General features: G+C 34.0%; 1 protein-coding gene across 1 annotated transcript; it reads right to left on the bottom strand.

Annotated features, from left to right (window-relative positions):
• Positions 1 to 866: 866 nt before the first annotated feature.
• Positions 867 to 3,187, bottom strand: LOC116206653 (transcription factor MYB108-like). The gene is made up of 3 exons (XM_031539442.1): positions 2,856 to 3,187; positions 2,022 to 2,151; positions 867 to 1,868 (listed from the first exon to the last, which is right to left on the bottom strand). Exons 1-3 carry the CDS (start codon positions 3,019 to 3,021, stop codon positions 1,232 to 1,234), a joined length of 933 nt encoding a protein of 310 aa, XP_031395302.1. The 5' UTR covers positions 3,022 to 3,187; the 3' UTR covers positions 867 to 1,231.
• Between the last annotated feature and the right edge of the window lie 18,969 nt (positions 3,188 to 22,156).

Genomic DNA, 22,156 nt, shown 5'->3' with positions numbered 1-22,156 from the left:
ATGTAATTATTCGTATAACTAATGAAAATTTATTCACTACTTGTTACAATCTAATTGATATATTTTTTATACTGAAGTATAATGGCTGAAATATTTTTAACAATAAATATTTCTCATAATGGATTTCCATTGTGATACAATTTATATATATATATATATATATAAAAAAGAGAATATAGTGCGGTGGCGATACAGTAGTGCACGTTCTAACTTGACAACCAAAAAGTCGCAGATTTAATACTCAGTGAGATTATTCGTACCCCCATTATATTAGATATTAAGATTTTTATTTCATTTTATTAGATTTACGGATTTCTCTTCTATGGGAAAAAATCCTTTTGATATAATACATAGCATTATAGCAATACCTTCTTTCTCCAAAATTTAAGGAAATCATACCACCCAAAAATAGAAAATTTGAGAAATTCACGGATTGGTTGATCGTATGTAGTGCCACACGTCACGAAAAATATAGATGCTTTTAACTTCTTTTGGGGGCCTGCAAACAAAGCAGGGGACTTTTATTATAGGAGCTCTTTGGTTCATGCCCCATGGACATTATTGTTTCATTGAAGAGAAAAAAAAGCTTGCTGATGATGACTCTGCAGTGCTCAAAAGAAAGATATATAGTTGGAACCAATTATATGTCACATCTTTATTAACTAGTATTATTAATATTGTTGATATAATAAAAGAGAATTTTCTCAGTCCGTATTACATCATGCGAGTGATGAAGTATGACAACTCGCATGACATATAATACTTTGGTTCGCCTGAAAATCACACGTAAATATATTCATACAGTTCATGGACGGTATCGATAGTAAGATCCGCAGGTAAAGGGGAAATTAATTAACACTTGCAAAGACTGCAAATCAAAGTCCATCCCCAAGAGAATTAGATTAATCATACAGAGAAGAACCATCTCCAATTACAAATTCCCCCACAATAAAGAAACTAAATTAAAAGAAAAAAAGAAAGAAAGAAAGAAATTAAACAAGCAAAGAGGAGAATCCAAGAGTGTAATAAACTAGACTCCTTCCCCCCCAATATCTTTTCATAGCCAATAATGCTACCGGTATCCCCCTACATACATATATAATTATTCTATTTTGGTGAATTAACCTTTTCCCTAAATCATATAATTTCTCTTCACAGTTCTTGATTTGTTTACACTCGGATAATTATAAAAACATCATTAAATTCACCAAATTTAGATATCGTGATTCGTTTACCAAATATCCTCAACAGTCCACAAGTTGCCCGACGCGTCCCCACCGTCCCAGTAATGATAATTATTGTTGTGCTCCGTTGGTTGAAAATCTAGCAATCCATAGTTATTGTAGTATCCCTCGCATGGACCGGCTAGGGTCTGATCAAGTTGATAGCCTCCCCCTTGGCTGGTGTAGAAATAATCGGGATCTGGGTTTTCGTTAACCGGGATTGGGTAGTAATCCGTGAGTTCTGAAATAGGAGAAACCTGTTGCGCGCCGAACGAATCTGATGACGATGACACGCTCGTGCTGGAATTCTCTAGGATGACCCCGTGGCTTGCCCCTAGTGAAGATGATTCAATCTTGTTATCGAAGTGGTGGTTGCCACTGCCCGTCATGGTGGTGATGGTGGATCCGCCCGGAGATGTTACTCCGCTGGAGGCAGCGGGGGCAGGGCAGGATGCGGCAGATCCGGAAGCAGCCTGGATCCGTTCGACTAGCCTTGGCATCCACAAGTACCGCATCGTGTCCTTGAACTGCTTGCTATTCACGTCGCATTGTAGCTGCTTCGCATGCTTCTGCACTCGAGTTCTCCAGTAGTTCTTGATCTCGTTGTCGGTTCTTCCAGGCAAGTACTGGGCGATCTTGGACCACCTACAAAGAGTATGGAAATGAAAATCTAAGTTGTGGACTAATGAATTGCTATGAGTCGAAGATTATTGCCTCCTAATGTAAAAAATTATCATCGAAGCTCGTGTTAATACAGCTTCACTAAATCATAAGGCAGGCATAGATGCATGTACATACCGGTTGCCCCACCGGGAATGGAGCTCGAGGATCAGGAGCTGCTCTTCGAGGGTGATGTTCCCGCGGCGAACATCGGGGCGGAGATAGTTGAGCCACCGCAACCGACAGCTCTTTCCAGTCCTCTTCAGGCCTGTTTAAATTATTGCTAATCGGGTTAATTAATTGATAGATCACATAATCACTGTTAAGATAATTAAAGTTAATTGTTTGATGGTGAAGGACCGAACGATGTCGGCCGGAAAGAGGAATTCTTTTTCTTCCCTTCCGTCCTAAAAGGACAGCTCTTTTGCGTGTTCTTTATGAACTATATCTCTCCAATACGCACGCCGAATTCAATCTTATCTCCATTTCAGTACGGACTGCAATAATAATCCTCCGTCCATTATCTAAGATATCCCATCACACATAATTCTATTATATACTTCATCATCAAACATAGATACATACATACATACATACATATATATAGTAGTTTCATGATTAATTACATCAAACACCCAAATAAGAAACATCGCATATGATCTTTTTTTTTCCTTTTTTTTGTTCAGGATCATAAGTGCATCCAAAACCTTCTAAAAATTACATGGGACACTTAATTGATCCCGCGTTTTTCCAAAATTATAAGGAACAAGGGAAAAAGGAGATAAAACCCTACCTAGGACCAATTTTGTACCACTACTAGTGATATATGACAATGAAAAATATCGTCGCATCGAGCAAGGAGCAGGTGGAAATGTGAAGCAACAGAACAGATTTATCGATCGATGATAGTAATTAAGACCCATAAAATATGCAATACATGTATGTTTGTGCATGTATGATTTAGGTTATTACCGGCAGAGCGAGCGAGGGAGTTCCAGCGGCCCTCGCCATGGAGAGCGATGTAGTTGATGAGGGTGAGGTCTTCCTCCACCGTCCACGGCCCTCGCCGGAGCTCCTCCATCCCCATTTCTTCCTCTTGGTCATCACTCTGGAGGCAGTTCCTCTCGTTAACATCCATTTCTTTTCTCCCCTTTGATTGTAAGATATCACAGAGAAAGAGAGAGACAGAGAGAGAGAGAGAGTCTAATAATGGGACTGATTGAACCCACAAAAGTCTTTGACAGGAGAGTTCACCAAAAGAGAGAGAAAGATGAGTTTTGCTTCCACAGGAGGATAGAGGATGGGGGTGGGACTAAGGCTTTTATATACAGCTAAAGAGATGACCAAAAAGGACTTTTTATTTGTTTGTTTGAAAAATTGGAACATGTGAGAGTGAGAGAATAAAAAACCCCCAAACCCAAAAGAAATTAAATAAAACAAAACGAAAAACCGATGATGAGAGCCGCAACTGTGAGCTCCATAGATAATACAAGTAAAGTAGCTTCGCTGAAATTACGAAATGTATTCAATCTATCTGGTTGAGTACGTTTAGTTTTGATTCAAACGAAATTTGATTACTCATCTATATAGAATGTAAAGACTATTACTAACAATATAATTTAGCGGCTGCATCATGTACATGACCGTATGTGGTTTACGGATTGTATTATATTGTCATTAATTAATTAGAGCACGAGCGATTATTAATTTGGAGCCCGTAGATAGAGTATTAGACTAAATTAGAAGGAATAATTTTATTAATTAAGATAGGGGGAGATATTTTATATATTAAGGGCTTAACGGGTGTGGGGGCTCTACAACTTTGACACTTTGACTTTCTCTCTCTCTCTATTAATTTTCATATATATATATATATATATATATATATATATCAGTGAGAATTTCATTTTCATTATGTGGGCGTGCATATATTATGTGATAAGAGTAGTGTGGGATTTTCAATTTGTTTATTTACTATCATAGCCTCGTGGGAAACTGTTTACCGTCCTTCTCGAAACTAGATTGCCCGTTTACACGCTCTCAATCCCTTCCTTCCCCGCCACTATATTTTCATGTTCATTAATGAAAAAAAAAGTGTACGTGATGATTGTTTATTGCTTTTATAGGTTACGTTAACTATGCTTGTATTTACTACCCTTTACTTCCGACGTCACGCAGAGATTAATGAATAATGTAAAAAGGACATAAGATTCTCATGAGGGAGAAAATTTTACTTTTTACTATATATACTTTTCTTCATTGAAACAAATCTGTTAATGAGTGCTTTGGTACAGTCGTACTAGACGCCGGCCCACCTAAAAATAAGAAGTTCAGGGTTTAATTTCAACCAATGAAATTTGTGGCCGTGGGGGACACATTATTTTTTCATTTTCTTATCCCGTACCATATCTATATGGCCACGCACATTTGCAACCTAAAAGGAGAGGGGGGGGAGGGGGAGGAGGTGTCCTTAATAAGGATATGTCTTAGCTGCGTTGCTTCTTAATTTGTTTTAATCTTTCTTAACTAGTTTCTATCTAATCGAATGTAGTAATTTATAGCTGGATTACAATTTCAGTCTTCAAACTTGATCCAAATCTCTATGTAAACAGTAACCATAAAGTTGCATGAAATAGGAGAAATGATTGGACGTGGAGCGAGAAAAAACTAATAATACGACTGGTGCGAACAAACGAATGGGTTTATCAATATGGAAATAGTGTTATAAATTTACGTATGTAATACGAAGAATTCCTCTCGACATCACTTTCAGGACCACTCAAGATCTTTTGCAGCAAAATGAGACTCGCCCCAACCCCAAACCTGAGAAATGCTAAGGCCACGGTATGGTAGAGGGCGGCCTTAGCATTCTATTTCATCCCCACTGCCATAGTTAATCCATTATGGGGCTTACACTACGAAATTAATTAACGCCCAATCTCAAAGGGAGAAAGACTTCTATTTCCGCCACCTTTTTCGTTTTTCGATCGCTTTTAATTTGTTCCTTAAATTAACTCAATTTTGGGGGCGTGGAAGGCAGCCCTTTAAAAGGAAACATCAAAGCTGGTCCAACAGGGCCCAAAAATTAAAACAAAAAGGAAAAAAAGAAAAGAAAAGAAAAGAAAAAAAGAGTGCATGCAGGTTGCAGATTCATTAGCACGTGCATTTGCCTTAACGGTATGTTAATTTGTTTCAAGTAATTCTTTAAGGAGAATTTTTTCACGAACATTTTCTATGCCTTAATTAGTCCCTCCTTTTTTTTTTTGATGTTACATGCTCTTTTTTGAAGGTTACCTGATCTATGCTAGCCTGAAGAAGGTCGAAGGGGTGGCCAGCTTGGAACAAGGGCTCTGCATCGCTAATTCCAAAGAATTAATCTATATCTATATATATTAGGTTTTTTTTTCGCATTGCAACGGGACTTTTACTACGAATATATTAGTATTTATTTAATTATTTTTAGTTAAATATCAAAATTTTCATGATTATTTTTTTCTATAATATATAATATCTAATAGTTATATTCAAATATTTTAATGAATTATAATTAATTTATACATTACTACTATAATGGAGAAGGAAAGTAGTAATGTAACTCTTTTCAAAATTATTATTTTTCTAATTCAGTCAAATATTAGTAACTATAAGTTTTGAGAATGATTTTACAATAATACCACTGCTTATTATATTGTATTCAATTATATATATATATATTTATACCTTTGTCATATATTTTTTTTGGTGAGCATACCTTTGTCATTTTAATCATATATTATTCTAACATTCGCCAATGTAACCCTATTTATCTTGGACCCAGCTTCCTCGCACTGGACCGAGAACGAGCTATATGCTCAATAGTCGACTTCTTCTCGTCACCGGAAAAGAGAACAAAGCCAGGCACCTGCATTGTTTAGACCACTTTATATACATATACATACATATATATATATATATATATATATATATATAAAGAGTAGAATTGCCTCTGCGAGCAACTAATGATTAATTAAGTTGTGATTAAAAAATTTATAATAGTGAAATTGAAAACGACGATTCCAACACTTATTATGCCAGTAAGAGGAAAAACTTGAAATGTTGCTCACAAAGGAGCCCGACCGAAGGGAAAAAACATAAAAATAAAAAAGAACCCTATCATTTTTTTTTGGTTAAAAATAAAGAACTCACCTCATATAGTTGTTTAGTATTATAAACTGTAATTACATCATTCATTATTAGGAATTTTTTCACGCTGTAAATTCATTTTTCTTATTTTTTAATACACAAGTTGGGTATACTAAATAACTACTTTTAAGTACAATTGGAAAAGACAATAAAATTTATGTGCAACTTTTATCAAGGAAATAATATAAAGAAAATGTTAGAATCTGTTAATTAATTATGAAAGATTGTAATTTAATTAAAAGTTTCATTAATATTGATAAAATAAAAATGATTCTATGAAAATTTTAAGTACTTTATAAAAACAATTAATGAAAATAAAAAATTTATTTAATAAAATTGTTGCATGATTGATTTTCCATTTTAGTATAAAATATGACAAAAACAATTAATATTTTGCAAACCCCTGCTACGCACAGGATGAAAACTAGTACTTCTAAAAGAAAAAAAGAACTACCTTCAACATTTAAATTCAAAACAATAATTATTGAATAAAACACGAACTTTTGTAGTACAATTATTTTCTCAATAAAGTTATTCATGGCAGTTAAAAAATAAATTTCCAGGCTTATATTCTAAATCAGTTACACTATCAAAAATCATATGTGCCAACCATTTGAGAAAACACATAGCCTACTATTGATGGGCGAGATTTAATCACGCTCATCAATTAGATAATATGGCGCATCACATCCTTTCGAGGAACTTTTGAAGTTTCTATCATCATTGAAATTGATATTTATTGCAATTACATGTATAGGTATTGTTTCAAATTTTCAAATGACATAGAAACTCCTTTTTTATGTTAACAATAAAACTAGTATGATTATGAAAAATGAAATTTCTGAGAAAAATCGGAATCTGCCGAAACATATATATTACATAGTCGCATGCAGATTCCATCATCAATAGGTCTCAGTAAACCTAATAAATTTCTTTTTTTTTTTCCGAAATACGAGTTATTCTCAACTTATAGTTGACTAATCTTTACTCGGGCATCCTATTAAACTTCCCATTGGTTATCTCAATTACCATTTATATTAGCTAATTTAACCTTCTAATTGTTCATCATTGATATATAAAAGTAATAAAACTGTGATTAGTGTTTTCAGCTGGCCTTTGGATTGAGATCAATATATAACCCGTGAATGGCAGGCGCATGAGTTTTTTATGAAAAAAAATAAGAATTTTAAGGTATAATGCCCATAATTTTTTTTTTCTTTGAAGTATAGTGCCCATAATTGAATTATGGGCTGCAAAGAGCAATGTCCGAAGGGTCACCATCGAGGAGATATGTGCATATCTTACTAAGTTAGATCTTTTCGAACAGATCCTATGTAGGATGATAACCCTTACATATTTACCATTCTATCTCCTACTTATCACCAGTACGTATTTGATGAAAACAAATTTTCCTAACCCAACATATATTTAGCTAGAATTACACCTTTTCTTTTGTTTTTATTTTTCAATTACAAGAAAGATCTATTAAATTTATACGTAATAGAAAAAGAAAATTTGAGTAATGCAGAATGAGCTTTCATTAATCGAATTAAAAACTTCTTTCTACTTTATGTCGAAAACAAGTACCATTATATCCTTTTCAGGGTGACTCATAATTTATTCAATGTTTATGTATTTCCTAGCAAAATAATTATTCTTAATATTAATATATATGAATGGTAAAGTACGTGGCCGAGATTCTGCAAACACAAACTATTCCAGACAATAAAAAATAGAGCTGATAATTTTGTCACTCAATATATAAACATTCCTAGAGTTAGGAAAGTGAATCATGCCTCTTGGGAATCGAATTTCACTATTCTTTTTGGAAAAATAGTTAGATTCCAGAGAAAGACATAATATTTCTAGAACAATATTCACAAATTAATCCTTAAGATTTTCATTAAAAAACTCAAAATTCATGAAGTTAACGAAGACTTTTTCGATAGAGTCCTGATGAAATTCCCTACAAGTCGCTATTACTCTTCTAGAGAGGACCCAGCCGCAACAAAGATCCAATTAAAGCCAATCGGCCTTTAAATTGAGCCTATGTGGCGGTTTATTAGCGCTAATTATTAATCAATGACGTCCCTTTCATGGCAGCTCAGATTTTGTTTACTCTTTTTAAGCTTGGGGGATTGGTCCTGTGATGATCAATTGATGACAAAAGAATGATTTCTTTCGAAGTGTCTCGTCGTCGATTAGTTCTTTCTACGTGCCCAGTAGACAAGGCCTATTAATGTCTCAGGACCACCATGGTGTCTATTATTTTATTTTTGCTTCATGGAAGGCATAGATATCTACCATTAGGGGGCAACTAAAAGTGCACATTCCTTTATTTTTAGTGGCAATTGAGTTTGATTTTTGGTTGGGCAGTCAATTTTTCCTTTTATTTTATTTATATATTGGCATTTCTGCACGGTCATTATTTCATTATTTATAGGCGTCATTTTCTTTTCCTTTTTTTTTTTGGGTAAGGTAGGCGTCATTTTTTTTTCCCAGTAAGGTTGTAGTGTTCAATATGTATTATCTCGACTAATCCACAGCCTCCCTACGTAATTTTTTTTTAATAACTCAAGTGAATTTCGTCAATAATAGAAATAGTTCTAACATGGAGATCGGGCAATTCATGTTCTACCAAGGAGATTCTCAAGGTTAAATCCTTGCATGCATTTTTCAACAAAGAATTTTAAGTGGGTGATATTGGTGAATATATTTATTCAATTAATTATTCGGGAAAATTACTTTAAAAATCATGAACTTTACACGTTTTCTCAACTTTAACATGAATTATTTATTTTCTCACAAAAATGCATCAACTTTGGTTTCGTCTCATATCTATCACCCATCCATAATTCTGTCTATTTCAGTGATGTGGCAGTTAACGAAGACCTACGTAGTAGATGGAATCCAACATGGCTGTCAACGAAATTTAAACTCCAATAAAACACCGACATGTGAAAAAAAGCAAATCCCCCTCTCTTCTTCTTCCTCCTCTTCTTCTTCTTGCCTCTTCTTTTTCTCGATAATAGATCAGAGGAAATGGGGCTCCTTTTCAGTCCTTCCTCATTCCGTCCAGACACCAATGGCTCACTCCTTCCTCATTCCAGCAAGACACTAGTTGCTCACTCCTTCATCATTCCATCCCAAGACCGGTAGCAATTCCCTCCTCCTAGTCTTCTCCTTCCTCCATTCATTCCCCATCCTCCTTTAGCCTCCCCTCTCCCTCTCGACCTTCAACACTACTGTCACCACCTCCAACTATCTTCCTCCTCTACTACTTCTCCTTCTCAGCCCCAAACTGTTGTTGCCTTTGCTCCTTGCCTCCACCGCTGTTGCCCATACTATCGGCCCTCTCCATCACTTCCTCCTTCATCTGGCTAAGCTCAGTTGCAATACGTCCTGCCTTGTTCTCATTGTTGTTGTTGCTGTTTTGCTACTTCCTCCCTCTTAGTTGTTACTCCTCCTTCTTCCCGTTATTACTGTTGCTTCTAGCTCCTTCCAAACACTACTGCTCTGGCTTCCTCCTCCGTCACTTTCCATGATCACTTCACCCTCTGCTTCTCATTATGCTTGTTGCTTCCATCCCATTCCTCATTCCTCAAACTTTCATGCTCTTCTACTTCCCTTTCACACTATCTCGCCACCAACAACTCCTCTATCTTCTCCTATTTCATACTCTCTGACCAGCTCTTCTCCCATGCCACAACACATCCCTTCCTTCTCCTCCCTCCTTCCCTTTCGGCCACATCTCCATTGGTGGGTGGATAGGCCCTACCACCCCTAAACCGAGAGAGATGCTACCGAGGGGATTTACGTAATTTTTATGTAAATCGAGAATATGAGTGGAGTAGATGGGGGCAGTTGTGTCGTCAAAGGAACTTGAGGTCGTTGGACCAATGTCGAATGTTAGAGGTTTAGCCATGGGAGCTGAGAGAATGCGAGAGAGATTGCTAAGGGAGAAAAAAAGATAAGAATATGGGGCCAAATTTCAAATATGAACAATATTAGGGTCCTTTTAAAAAACGTGTAAGATCACAAGTTCACGTGTCGCTGTTTTATTGGAGCTTGAACTCTGCTAATTGCCATGTTAGATTTTTTCTGCCACGTAGGTCTTCGTTAACTGCCACATTACTAAAATGGATGGAATTATGGATGGTTAATAGATTTGGGAGAAAACCAAAGGTGATGCATTTTGTGAGAAAACAAATAGTTCATGCTAGATTTGGGAAAACGTGCAAAGTTCATGTTTTTTGTATAATAATTTTTCCGTTAATTATTATACCAATTCTATTGAGATTTCATCGATTTATATTAATATCATAAATACAAAACTTGAGAACATAAGAGTATTAGATTCTCTCATTATAAACTTATACATACATATATATTTTTCTGGGGGTTTTTATCCTAAATGACCCATGGTTTACTAATCTTGTCAAATCTATTATATGATTTTTTTGGTCAAATCTATTCCATGGTTTACTTTTTGGGTAAATTGCACTGGTGGTCCAAAAATTTTTACAAATGTTTCAATATGGTACAAAAAGTTTTTTTTGCTACATGATGGTACAAAATATTTCAAAGTTGTTTCAGTATAGTGCAAACCGTCATCTCACCATTGACGTCGTCAAGCCGACGCTGATAGTGCAAAACCAGTTTTTGTGGGACGTTACATGATGTGCAAAACCAGTTTTTGTGGGACGTTACATGATGATGCAAAATGTTTTGAAATTATAACTTAATAATACAAAATGTTTTACGTAAGTTACATGATTGTGTAAAATTTACAGTCTTGTAAATGACAGCTTGACGGTGTCAATGACGAGATGATGGTTTGTACTATATTGAAACAACTTTGAAACATTTTATACCATCAAGTAGCAAAAAAAACTTTTTCTACCATATTAAAACATTTATAAAACTTTTTGGACTACCAGTGCAATTTACCCTTACTTTTTGCATCAAATCTATCCGGTCGTTATCTTTTCTGTCAACATCTAACGGTCGTGCTGACGTAGCAAGTGAAGAGATAGTGGGCCACACTTGCCACGTGGGCGCCATGTCAGCACGACTGTTAGATGTCGACAAAAAAGATAACGCCGGGATAAATTTGATGCAAAAAGTAAACCATATGATAGATTTGACAAAACGGGTAAACCATAGGCTATTTTAGGTAAATTTACCTATTTTTCTGTGAATAAAGGATCGAAAATCAAAAGAAAAGTTAAATTGCATAAAGACAGGGTAAAGAACCCCAAAAATATATATATATATATATATATAATGTGAGATTTACTTGTCACAATTATATATATATATATATATATTTGTCTGGCTCTGGCTCCCGGGTTATGGAAAGATAGAAATGTGATTTTTTTTTTGTTATAAATGAGGCTCATAAACTTTTTTTCCTTGTATATGCGCCACCTACTATTGAAAAACCAATGAACCTCAACTAATGCAAGATCGAGCCAGGTTACCATACCAAGGGCTAAAGTTCTCATATTGTGAATTTTATTCATTCACAAAACTCAAATCCGAAATCTTATATGAGATAAACAAGTATCACACCACTTGAACCAATTCAAATTGATAGAAGCCCATGAACTTAATACAGGAAAATAGAAAATCTAATAAAGGGGTAGACGAGTTTCAATGGGAATCAAACCTGTAACTTCTAGGTTGTTAGACGAGAACATCTGCATTACACTCTTTTCTCGATGAATTTTAATTTTTCATAGCAAGTTAGGGGGCTTTTTTATGCCTTGTTAATAGAAATAGGGAAAAAAAAAAAAGGGAACCCCGATTGTAGAGAATCGTATCTAAAACATATTAAAGGGTATTAACCACGGTCATTATCTTTCAAAACAACTAAAGATCTCTCAACCTAAACCAAGTATATTATAATGTACACTGTGGCGTAATATATGCATGGAGTTTTCATTTTTTGGGCAACTTAAGGAGGTTATTACTTGTTCCAATCTCATTTATCCACGAGATTCAATCTTGACAATTTAATGTGATAAGGCATGGAGCACAAAAAACTTCAAAAGAAAAGGCATGGAACGTGGAGTAAATTCCCTTCCTATATATTTTATATTTTGATTAGTGGATTACAATGATGGAGTCGAGTCCAAGAGCTAAAGAGATACAGAAAGTACGATTATATATATATATATATATATATATATATAATGCAGAGATGATGAACCAACGTATATCTTTTTCATACGATTTCTAGATATTCTCGACCTACAAGTTGAGATTGCCTCACTCGAAAGTCAAATACAAAATGCTTTCTATGAGTTCAGAACTCTTCGTACTACAGATAAAATGCCTTCAATAGTAGCAAATAATTTTCACAACTTGTGGTTAGTTATAACTTATTCATTTGAGTCCTGAATTTAATAGCTTACAGTTTTGGTGGTCATGTAATCTAATAGGCATGCATAATTGGCTTTACTGATACATAATACTCCAACATGGAACCTTCGAGCACATCTTAATTACTAATTATATCGGCTTTAGAAAACCTTTTGTGTACATGGAATCCTTTTTCTGTTTTTCTTTTTAAATTATTGTTTCATTTAAAAATGCAAAAGCAAAAAATGAAAGAAGAGGACACAACAAGACAAAATCCAAGACCAAAAATAATCAAGAATCCGAAACATGCTAATGGTTTTCTGGGATTAAACAAAGTAGTATTAACTTCACAACTTGTGGTTAGTTATAACTTATTCATTTGAGTCCTGAATTTAATAGCTTACAGTTTTGGTGGTCATGTAATCTAATAGGCATGCATAATTGGCTTTACTGATACATAATACTCCAACATGGAACCTTCGAGCACATCTTAATTACTAATTATATCGGCTTTAGAAAACCTTTTGTGTACATGGAATCCTTTTTCTGTTTTTCTTTTTAAATTATTGTTTCATTTAAAAATGCAAAAGCAAAAAATGAAAGAAGAGGACACAACAAGACAAAATCCAAGACCAAAAAATAATCAAGAATCCGAAACATGCTAATGGTTTTCTGGGATTAAACAAAGTAGTATTAACTTATTAAGTGCCCTCCACGACTGCAACTTTTAAGCATCTAATTATAAAAGTAAAAATAGATATTAGGGCCCACCTCTTCATTTTTGTTCTCTATAATTGCCTATCTTCTCTTTTTCCTAATCTGATGGTTATCTAATCTGTCAAGACAATGCTATTTGTGAATACTACGTACTGGTAATGCACGGATTTAACCGAAAATGGTAAAAATTGGAACAAATATGTGCAAGGCATTATTTGATCCCTACTCGAATCTTAAGTGAAATTTCATGACAAAGCTCATGTAGTCTTGGCAGGCGTACAAATATTTCAAATTACAATGGTAATATGATATTCAATATTACAGCAGAAGAATCGAAATAGTTGTGGGCGGTGAACATGCTTTCTGTATATTGCACCAAAGAACGACTAATTAATTGAAGACATCAAACCAAAAGAATTGAAAAAAAATGGAGAGCTGTTCCAATTTTCTATATTAGTCTTATTTATTCGTTTGTAATATGCTTAATTAACTTGTTTAAGTAATAATTCCCAATAGAAAATTAGACATCGCTTCATTAATTAATAATTTTCTGTTTATTCTATTGGTATTATATATCCTTGTTAAGGATCGGACTTTGCAATATATATGCTTGAAGGGAAGAAAAGAACCAAAAGCGGGTTCTACTAGTTTAAGAAAGCTATACTCCCCATTAGAATCTTTTAGGTTTTTTTTTTCTATTTGTTTTGATAAATTAGCAATAGGTGGTGCATCCTCAAACATTTATTTTCTGTGAACAACAGGGCCAAAAAACTAAAATAATAAAATAATAAATTCTAGTATTGGAGTAGTGAACCAAATAATCCAAATAAAAAGTCTATAACATTAACTGTTTAAGCCCAATGATGGTTCGAGGAAATATATCGAAAATAATTGAATATCTACTAGCTAGATGAAAGATAATTTTATGTTTTTTATATAAATTATTCATATTTCATTAATAGAAGTGATCTCGTAAAAAGAAGATCACAAAGGATACACAAACCAATTTTATATTAAATTTCATAATGGACTGCAAACGCTTGCATTCATAATGTACATATATGCGTTCGAATCTAGAAATGCGGATTGAGATCCCATTGAACAATGGAGAGGACTTACAAAAGTTGAAGATCGAGTATGTAAGCAATGGATTGTTGGAGGGTGAAAGGGGCTATCCGGGATCTAGCTAGCCAGAAAGTGGACATCTAGAGAGATTCTATTAATATATATATTTTACTTCTTTATATTGCTTTTGATGACGAAGCAAAATTTGATTTAGTTTAATTTGAAGAAATGATGACAACAGTAGTTGGAAAAAGCATGTGAAAGAATTTGAAGAAGAAGATAAAAAAGTGATAATTGTATTATTAAATTGAGAAAAAAATATTGAAATTACGGAAAAAAGTGTTAAATAGTTGAGAGAATTTAATATTAAAAAATTAATTTAAATAATAGATAAGAAAATTTGAATAAAAATATAAAAATAATTATAGTATTATTGAATTAAGGGAAAAGTAAAGTTAATTTAAATGAAGTTAAATTTAATTATGAAAATAAACATAATTCTTAGTTTCTTTAGTTCCCAAAAGCAAACGGGCGCAGGGAAAAAATAATAATAACAAAAGGAAAATAATAAATCAAATCAAAGTCACAAAGAAGAAAATTTATAATTGAAAGAAGAAAACTTATAATTGGTCTTACAAGGTTTGACACTTGTCCCACTAATAATGCTCTATCATGAATTTCTTGTGCGACTTAGAAAGTTGAAATTCTAAAATGGAGGAATTAGGAGAGGAATTCTTGGCCCCCCCTTTGCTTCCCCGATTTGGCTTTCTATGCTGGTTGGTTCCTCTTTCTTTTATTATCGAATTGCAAACACTATTACATCAAATTCGATGACAGCTAGAAGAAATGAGACCGAACGCCTAAAATATACAGGTCATGTTCCATGCAGACCAGTTCATTCCAACGATTCCCTTCTTTGCATGTGTGCGAGAAAATTACCAGTCAAGCTCGTTCCATGATAGAACAAATGAGAAAACCAGGTGTCGGACTGAGATCGAAAGCGAATCTGCACTCTCGAGGGCCGTGCTTGAACAACCATCGGACTTACTCAACAACGACAACTTGTTACATTAATTATTAATCATGGGATCCACCACTCTTCATCAAGTTACATCGCGGTCTATATGTGTAGTTAATTAGCCGCTAGGTTAAGTCATTTGTGAATTAATCACATCCATATTACTACTTTCGGTAGTGGCATAGCTGTCCTAAAGACAATAATTACACCCTAACTCATGATCAAATCGATACGTACTTCGTTAGTCCACTTTTGTGCATAAAAACCCGATGAAATCAATAAAATTTAGTATGACTTCTTTAGAAGATATATTTAATGTTCCTCTTGAAGTAATAATCTCTTTTGCTCCAAAATCTTGAAACCTGGCTTGGATTTGCTGCGGAATCAGTGTGCATTGATTAGTGCTAGTGGAATCATTAAGAAAGTGACATAGCCCACGCAAATGACTCTTATTCATCTGCCATTCCTTTCCTTTGTTTGGTCTGATCGACAATCGTCAAAAGAAGGAAAAGCCGGTTTTTTAGGGTGAATGGAGAGTTTAGAGTTGACATTTCCACTGCAGCAGTCAACATCTCTCCTTCTCTAATCTTTGAAGAAGATGATTGAATAATTAACAGTATATATGTATTGCATATTTAACCTCTTACATATATAAATATATATTTATATATATACAAATGCGTAATTACCGTATACGTCAATGTCATGAAATATTGATTCCTCGGAAGTTTTGTTCGCTGATAAATTAGCACACTGTACTAAACTAATTCCGGTAACAGAGATATCATATTAATAATTAATTAAGAAATTGAATGTTTATCAACTGTGAATTGCTTTACACGTCGTTTCTTAATCTAAAACGGTCTGAAATATACATATATATGTGATATATTTATATATATATATATATATTCCATATGGTGTATATAATATTACTAATAATTTATTACATTATCACATTTCACAAAATTCTTCTCAATGCCCGAAGCGTCTTTGACTGAAACATTTCATTCGCGTGATGCTGGGGAGCCAATGTTATTTTTTTCTTATTTTTCTTCTGCCATTTGTTTGACTCACTTTATTTGCAATATCGTATATTTCTCTCCCCACGAGTATTCGTTAGGTATAAGATGTTTTTTTCACTTCTTTGACTCGTCGGACTGACTGTAGCATATATCTATTGTACTATGCACAATATATATATATATATATATATATATATATATTTGTACACACATATATACTAATCGCTAATGCACCTCTTTTGATAATATGACACAATTAAGAAAATATTTTCTTGGTAACTCGACATAAATGTATACTGATTTTTGGAGAAGAAGATATGTTTACACTAATGAAATTGTGTAAATATCAATTATTTATTTGTGAGACAATGTCGGATAATGTAGTGAGTGTTATTTCCTTGTTTTGAAGGGCAAATAGCTGTAAAAAAGGGGGGGCTAAATGACAAGGGAAAAATGTGTATATATATTATTAAAAGACAAAAAAGAAAAGTTAATAATTTTCGATCGAATCGTATGGGGTTAGTTTATTTATAATCATGGGTTTAACGTATGGGATTAGCTTATGTGTTATCAGGGTTTAAAGTCATATTATATTGGTTAAGCAGCTACAATTGAAGAATGCCATCAAAGCAATACAGACAGGGACGACCACCACATCTCATGCATCTATATATTCTAAACGCACGCCTTCAAATTGTTGGCTAATTCCTTTCTTTTTCCTCTTTTAATTTTTAATTGGTTGGACTTATATGTCCCTATAACGTTTTTTTTCTCATAATTAAATTTGCTTAGACGTTTGCAGCCATTTACGTTTGTAGACGTAACTATGTTGATTTCAAACTCCACATAATCACGCGGTTTTGGCGCCTGCATGTACTTTTTCTACGATGGAATCATGATGTGTGTGCAATTTATAATTAGCTTTCTGCTCGGGTATTTCAAATTGTCATAACCACAAAGTACTGCTTTCAGTGCGTTTCTTCGCATGTATTGTAGATAAAATCCATCTACTAATAGGATAATTTACTTATTGCGCCACTCCAATATGTTTTATTACCATGTCGAGAAAAAGGTGACGTTCAATTGTTTGAATAATTTTATTTTATTATAAAAAAAAGGTTTGGATAAGGTTGCTTAATTATAGTGGACGTACGGGGAGGAATTAATGAAAATCATGAAGGCCGATCTATAAAATATTAACAAAATTTTGAAGCAAACTTCAAATACAGGAAATTGAGGAGGATAGATGATGTATATGGATTAGCATCTTTTAAAGGGGTAATGGTACTACTTCTACACAACGTATATATCATGTGCACCAAAACATTAACTATTGGAGATACTCGCATCGCATGGACCGACCTTCTCAACGCATACTATCATTTTATGTGTTTCGACCGTCGTTATTTGTTGAAATATATACCCTTTCACGGGAATCATTATGATCTCCTAATTTCAGTTTCAAATAAAGCGGTGTTTCATAAATCAAGCGCTTAAATTTTAGTTAAAAAATTTTTACACAATATTAATTAGGAAAAGAAATGTATAGGAAGAGGTAGGAAGGATAAAGATGAGAAGCATTTTATGAGAAATTAAGAGGATCAATTAATTTTCATTATTTACTCATTTGAGCATGTGCCACTGCACCTCACCACCTTTCTCCCATTTATTTTTCCGTATAAGCACTTATTTGATTAAGTTAAAACAAGTTAAAGAGGAAGAAGGAGAAAGGGCGGTGGGGCTTGCCAACTACTACTTACTTAGAATCGTTTAGGACCTCAGTGAGTGCTGACAACCATGCCTTGGTGGTAGTCACCCTTGCGAGTTCCCACCCCATTCTCCCCATCTCCCTATTCGTTCCTTCCTTTTTTTCTATTTTTTGATATATGTATATATATAGATATATTTAAAATCAATTTTTGACAGAAAATGTTCTCTTTTTTTTTACGAAAAAGTTAACACCCCGTCTAAAGTGACAGAAAAATGTAAAAGATTGAGTATAAGAATGAAAAAAATAAACGGTTATTACAAAAGCAGCAAAAAATCAAAGGTTGAGGATCAAAAATATTTTTTTTCCTTAAACTTTTGTTCCGTTAAGTCTAACATGAATTGTAATGTAATGACGAATAAATTGTCACAAAATAAAGTTTATAAGGGGTAAAACATCTGAACATCACTAGTTTTGAGGTTGTAGGGTAAGTATGCCATAATATCATATATATGCTCGAAATGGGTACTCAATACTGATTATTGGTTTATTATGATACATGATACAAATATGCGTAGACAATATAGCAGGGCTTTCTAAGACTCATTTGATTTGCCTTCACTAGATCGATCATAAGCACAATCGCGTTACATTTCTAGCGTTTAGGGACTTAAAAAACATGCGTGCAAATGAGAAAATTTTGCAATGAAAAAATGACTAAGACAAGACAACGAGCACGGTCATGTTGAATAATAGGTATTTTATAAGCCGAAGTAGTTGTACGTAAATAGTTCGACCGTCTTGTGTGTAAAACGACAAAAAATTAGAATTACAAAACCCCAAGTCTAGATTCAATGGCACCTTCGAGTCCGAAGGGGAATTGCAACATATTTCATATATTCTTAACCTAACATTTTTTTAAAAATTCTTAATTATTTAATTCATATTTTTGTTTTTATTCAACTACACTGGTTATTACCCATAAACAGTTGTTTTCCCCTCCATTATGCCGTGATTGTTACCTCGTTATTGGCTCTTTGTCACCAATATTTAATCCACAAAGTCAAGTAACAGTGTCGAAATTGTTATGTCATTCTTTTGTTTGATACCTTTGATGTTACGTTAGAGAATATCTTGGCATGGAATATATATTCTACTTCTTTATAATTAACAATGGTTAGTTTACTATTAATCGTTATAGATAATAATGTTTCTTGACGACCCACGAAGCCACTTTAACCGAATTTTCAATTGGGATTAGAAAATTCCTGTGCGGTCTAATTATGGATTAAATTCTATCATTTGATTAATGTGGACTAGTGTCGTCCGAGCTGAATAGTTTAAGGTTTAATCCAAAGTTGAAGATGTACAGGAGAAACATCAGTCAACAAAAAACATCTAGGAAAAACAAATAGTAATGATAACTCATTAAATAATAACATGATACTTTGGAATAGTTTTTATAGTCACTAGACCAAGAATTCGTGAAGTTTTTTCTAGAAACTCCATTTTGTTTATTGTATTGATTAAAATCACGTGCCTTATAAACAAAGCTATGAGATTTTTAATATTTTTCAATATATTCGCAATCGTTTCCGACTTACTTACGTATATCACAAGTTACCTGTAATCTTACATTATCCAGATCATTAAATATTATTCATGCAAAATCTATAAACAAGTTATGAGTACTTTACATTCGATATGTTCATCAGGCGCTGGGGTATGCATCAGTCGGCAGGCAGACGTGCGTTATCGAGTGTGTCCGAGTAACGGGGAATTTCTTAGGAAAGGAGGGAAAGGCATTATTGGTAGGCTCAAAAGACAACATGGCATATAGAATATCATTATTAGATCAAGACAATGCCAAAAACATGTCTGGCTATGGTTTGAACTCAGGCAAGCAGCCTCTCATTGGAAAGAAAGAGGAGATTAGAATTTTTAAGTAGTTTAAGAAGGGACATGCTTTGTTCTCTTGTTCCATTCGTTTGTTTTAAGGAACATATTGTTGGTCTAAAGCTCAACACTATGATGCACAAAGTGGAACCAAGAAAACTCATGATGGGCCCTATGGATACATATTGCAAATATTTTATAAGCTTAAATATTCATTATACACACAATGTGAACCCTGCAAGAGCCCAACTATAGAACGCCAAATTATATTCACCCAAAAAAAGCCAAAATATTAGTTCGGAATTTGTTTTATTTTTTCCTTTTGCTCGAATATCAGTTTAAAAGGGTTGTCTAATGAATAGAAAATGAAGTCATATGAAATTAAAGAACTAAATATTATGGGAATAAACAAAGATAGTGAAGAAAAGGAGGAGTGAACTCCATTGCACATGTATGATTAGATTTTCTTTTTAGCTTTCATATTGATCCCATCTGATCGGATTTCATTTCTTCTAAACCTAATTATGTATTTTTAACTTATGTATTTTCTATCATAGTGCACGCTTTTGTGGGGCCCGCTTCCACCCCTCTAACAACGTAATGTTATTATTGCCTCAAAATATATAATACGAAAGTCATTCTAATGCAGAGAATGGACTCGAGAAAGTTGCTTGTTAATGACTAAACTAATATGGTTGAATCAGAATGCTCAGTCAATCCATAGTTATCGAGCCATTTAGCTTTCTCACTCCACATAACCCTTATCAAGAGTCAGGTCCTCATCATATGATATATGTTCTTATAAGTTGAGTTCTTATAATAGTTGAACACATTCGATCAGATTTATAGTACCGAAGCCATCCTAATCAGACCATATTCTAATTAAATTTTGACTATCTGTCATTCTTTACGTGTTTATGTTAAACTTTGTCATTATTTTTTTATTAGTAAGTTATATCTAAACCGGTACATTTAATGTCTGAAAATGCTAAATGGTACTCTAATTTCTTGGTGGGCCAATATATATATATATATATATATATTCTTTTTTGCCACTCAAGCCAGTTTTTGTATATAAAAAAGCAAAAAATGAGGAAAAAGATAAATGCTTTAGAGCAGCTCGAGACTCATCTTTTTTGCCATTCCTTTTTCTTTTTCCCTAGTGAGCTCAAGTTACGAAGCCACAGACCATTCGTGCACTTCGCCATTTTAACCTTGTCAACAAAGGAAGCTTCCCAATTCAATAATTATGCAAACTTTTTAATATCTTTTTGGCAGCAAAATGATTAAACCTCCAACATTTTGAAATAATTTATAATCAATTCTTCAGCCGCACTCACAAAATTGAAATCAACTGCGTGCTAGCTCCTCCGGTCTAAAATTACTTATTACCGACTTTTTCTTCATTTAGGAATAGGAACGGCCTTGTTTGTCCCGAACTCCGGTTCATTTATCGGATAATTCGAACTATAGACATCCCCAACTTCCCTATGATGCTTGCTCTAGATTGATTTGACTCTTGGATAATGCTCAACGAATATTCAAGAGGTTGTTAGAATTTTTAATTTTTTATAAGCAAAAGTCAACGCCAGAAATGTGTCAATTTGCAGAATTGTTGTGAAATTAAGGAGGCCGAAGTAGTGAGTCGGCTCAAGAAGCATTTTCTGCCCCTAATTTGCTAAATTCAGGAACATTCTGACTCCCTAATTTTAGAATGTCAAATTCCAACCCGTAAGCTCATCGTAATTTGCAAAATTCAACCATGCATTTGCTATAAAACCTAATTTGGGTTGACATCACAATCCCTTTATGAATCGAGAGAAAAATTATCTACAACATTTGACCGTATAGTCCTTTAGGTAATTAACAACTGATCCATTTAGTATCTCGAACATCGTTTCACAAGCTTAATTTGGTGAACGTGACTCCAACTATCCAATTCTTGTGGTTTAAAACCGGTCAACCTAATAATTATCTGATCATCTTAAGCTTGGAACTGTTGGCGGTTTCAGCCGCGGTTTAATCCGATCCTCCGAAAGTATCGTAACCTTTCCATGTTATCCAATTGAATTTTAGCAATTTACGGTACGGCCTTGGATCAAATTTACCCTGACCTGCTCACTGGGCCTGTAGCAAGGATATGGGCCACGTTTGCTTATATGAGTCGCATTACTGGCCTCTGGGTCGAATCCGGCTCTAAAAGGTAGCTCAATCCTATTACCGAAATTAACGAACAGTCCCACGTTATTATCCGCTAATTCACATCAGCTCGTATATTACCAATCTATGTTACGCT

Source organism: Punica granatum, chromosome 5 (genome assembly GCF_007655135.1).
Source record: "Punica granatum isolate Tunisia-2019 chromosome 5, ASM765513v2, whole genome shotgun sequence".
Classification (NCBI taxonomy): domain Eukaryota; kingdom Viridiplantae; phylum Streptophyta; class Magnoliopsida; order Myrtales; family Lythraceae; genus Punica; species Punica granatum.
This window is presented reverse-complemented; position numbering and strand designations above follow the sequence as displayed.

Coding starts and splice junctions, on each gene's coding strand:
- LOC116206653 (XM_031539442.1), bottom strand. CDS start 3,021: ATGGATGTTAACGAGAGGAACTGCCTCCAGAGTGATGACCAAGAGGAA. Junction 2,152..2,855: donor CTCCCTCGCTCGCTCTGCCG/GTAATAACCTAA, acceptor TAATTTAAACAG/GCCTGAAGAGGACTGGAAAG. Junction 1,869..2,021: donor CATTCCCGGTGGGGCAACCG/GTATGTACATGC, acceptor TACTCTTTGTAG/GTGGTCCAAGATCGCCCAGT.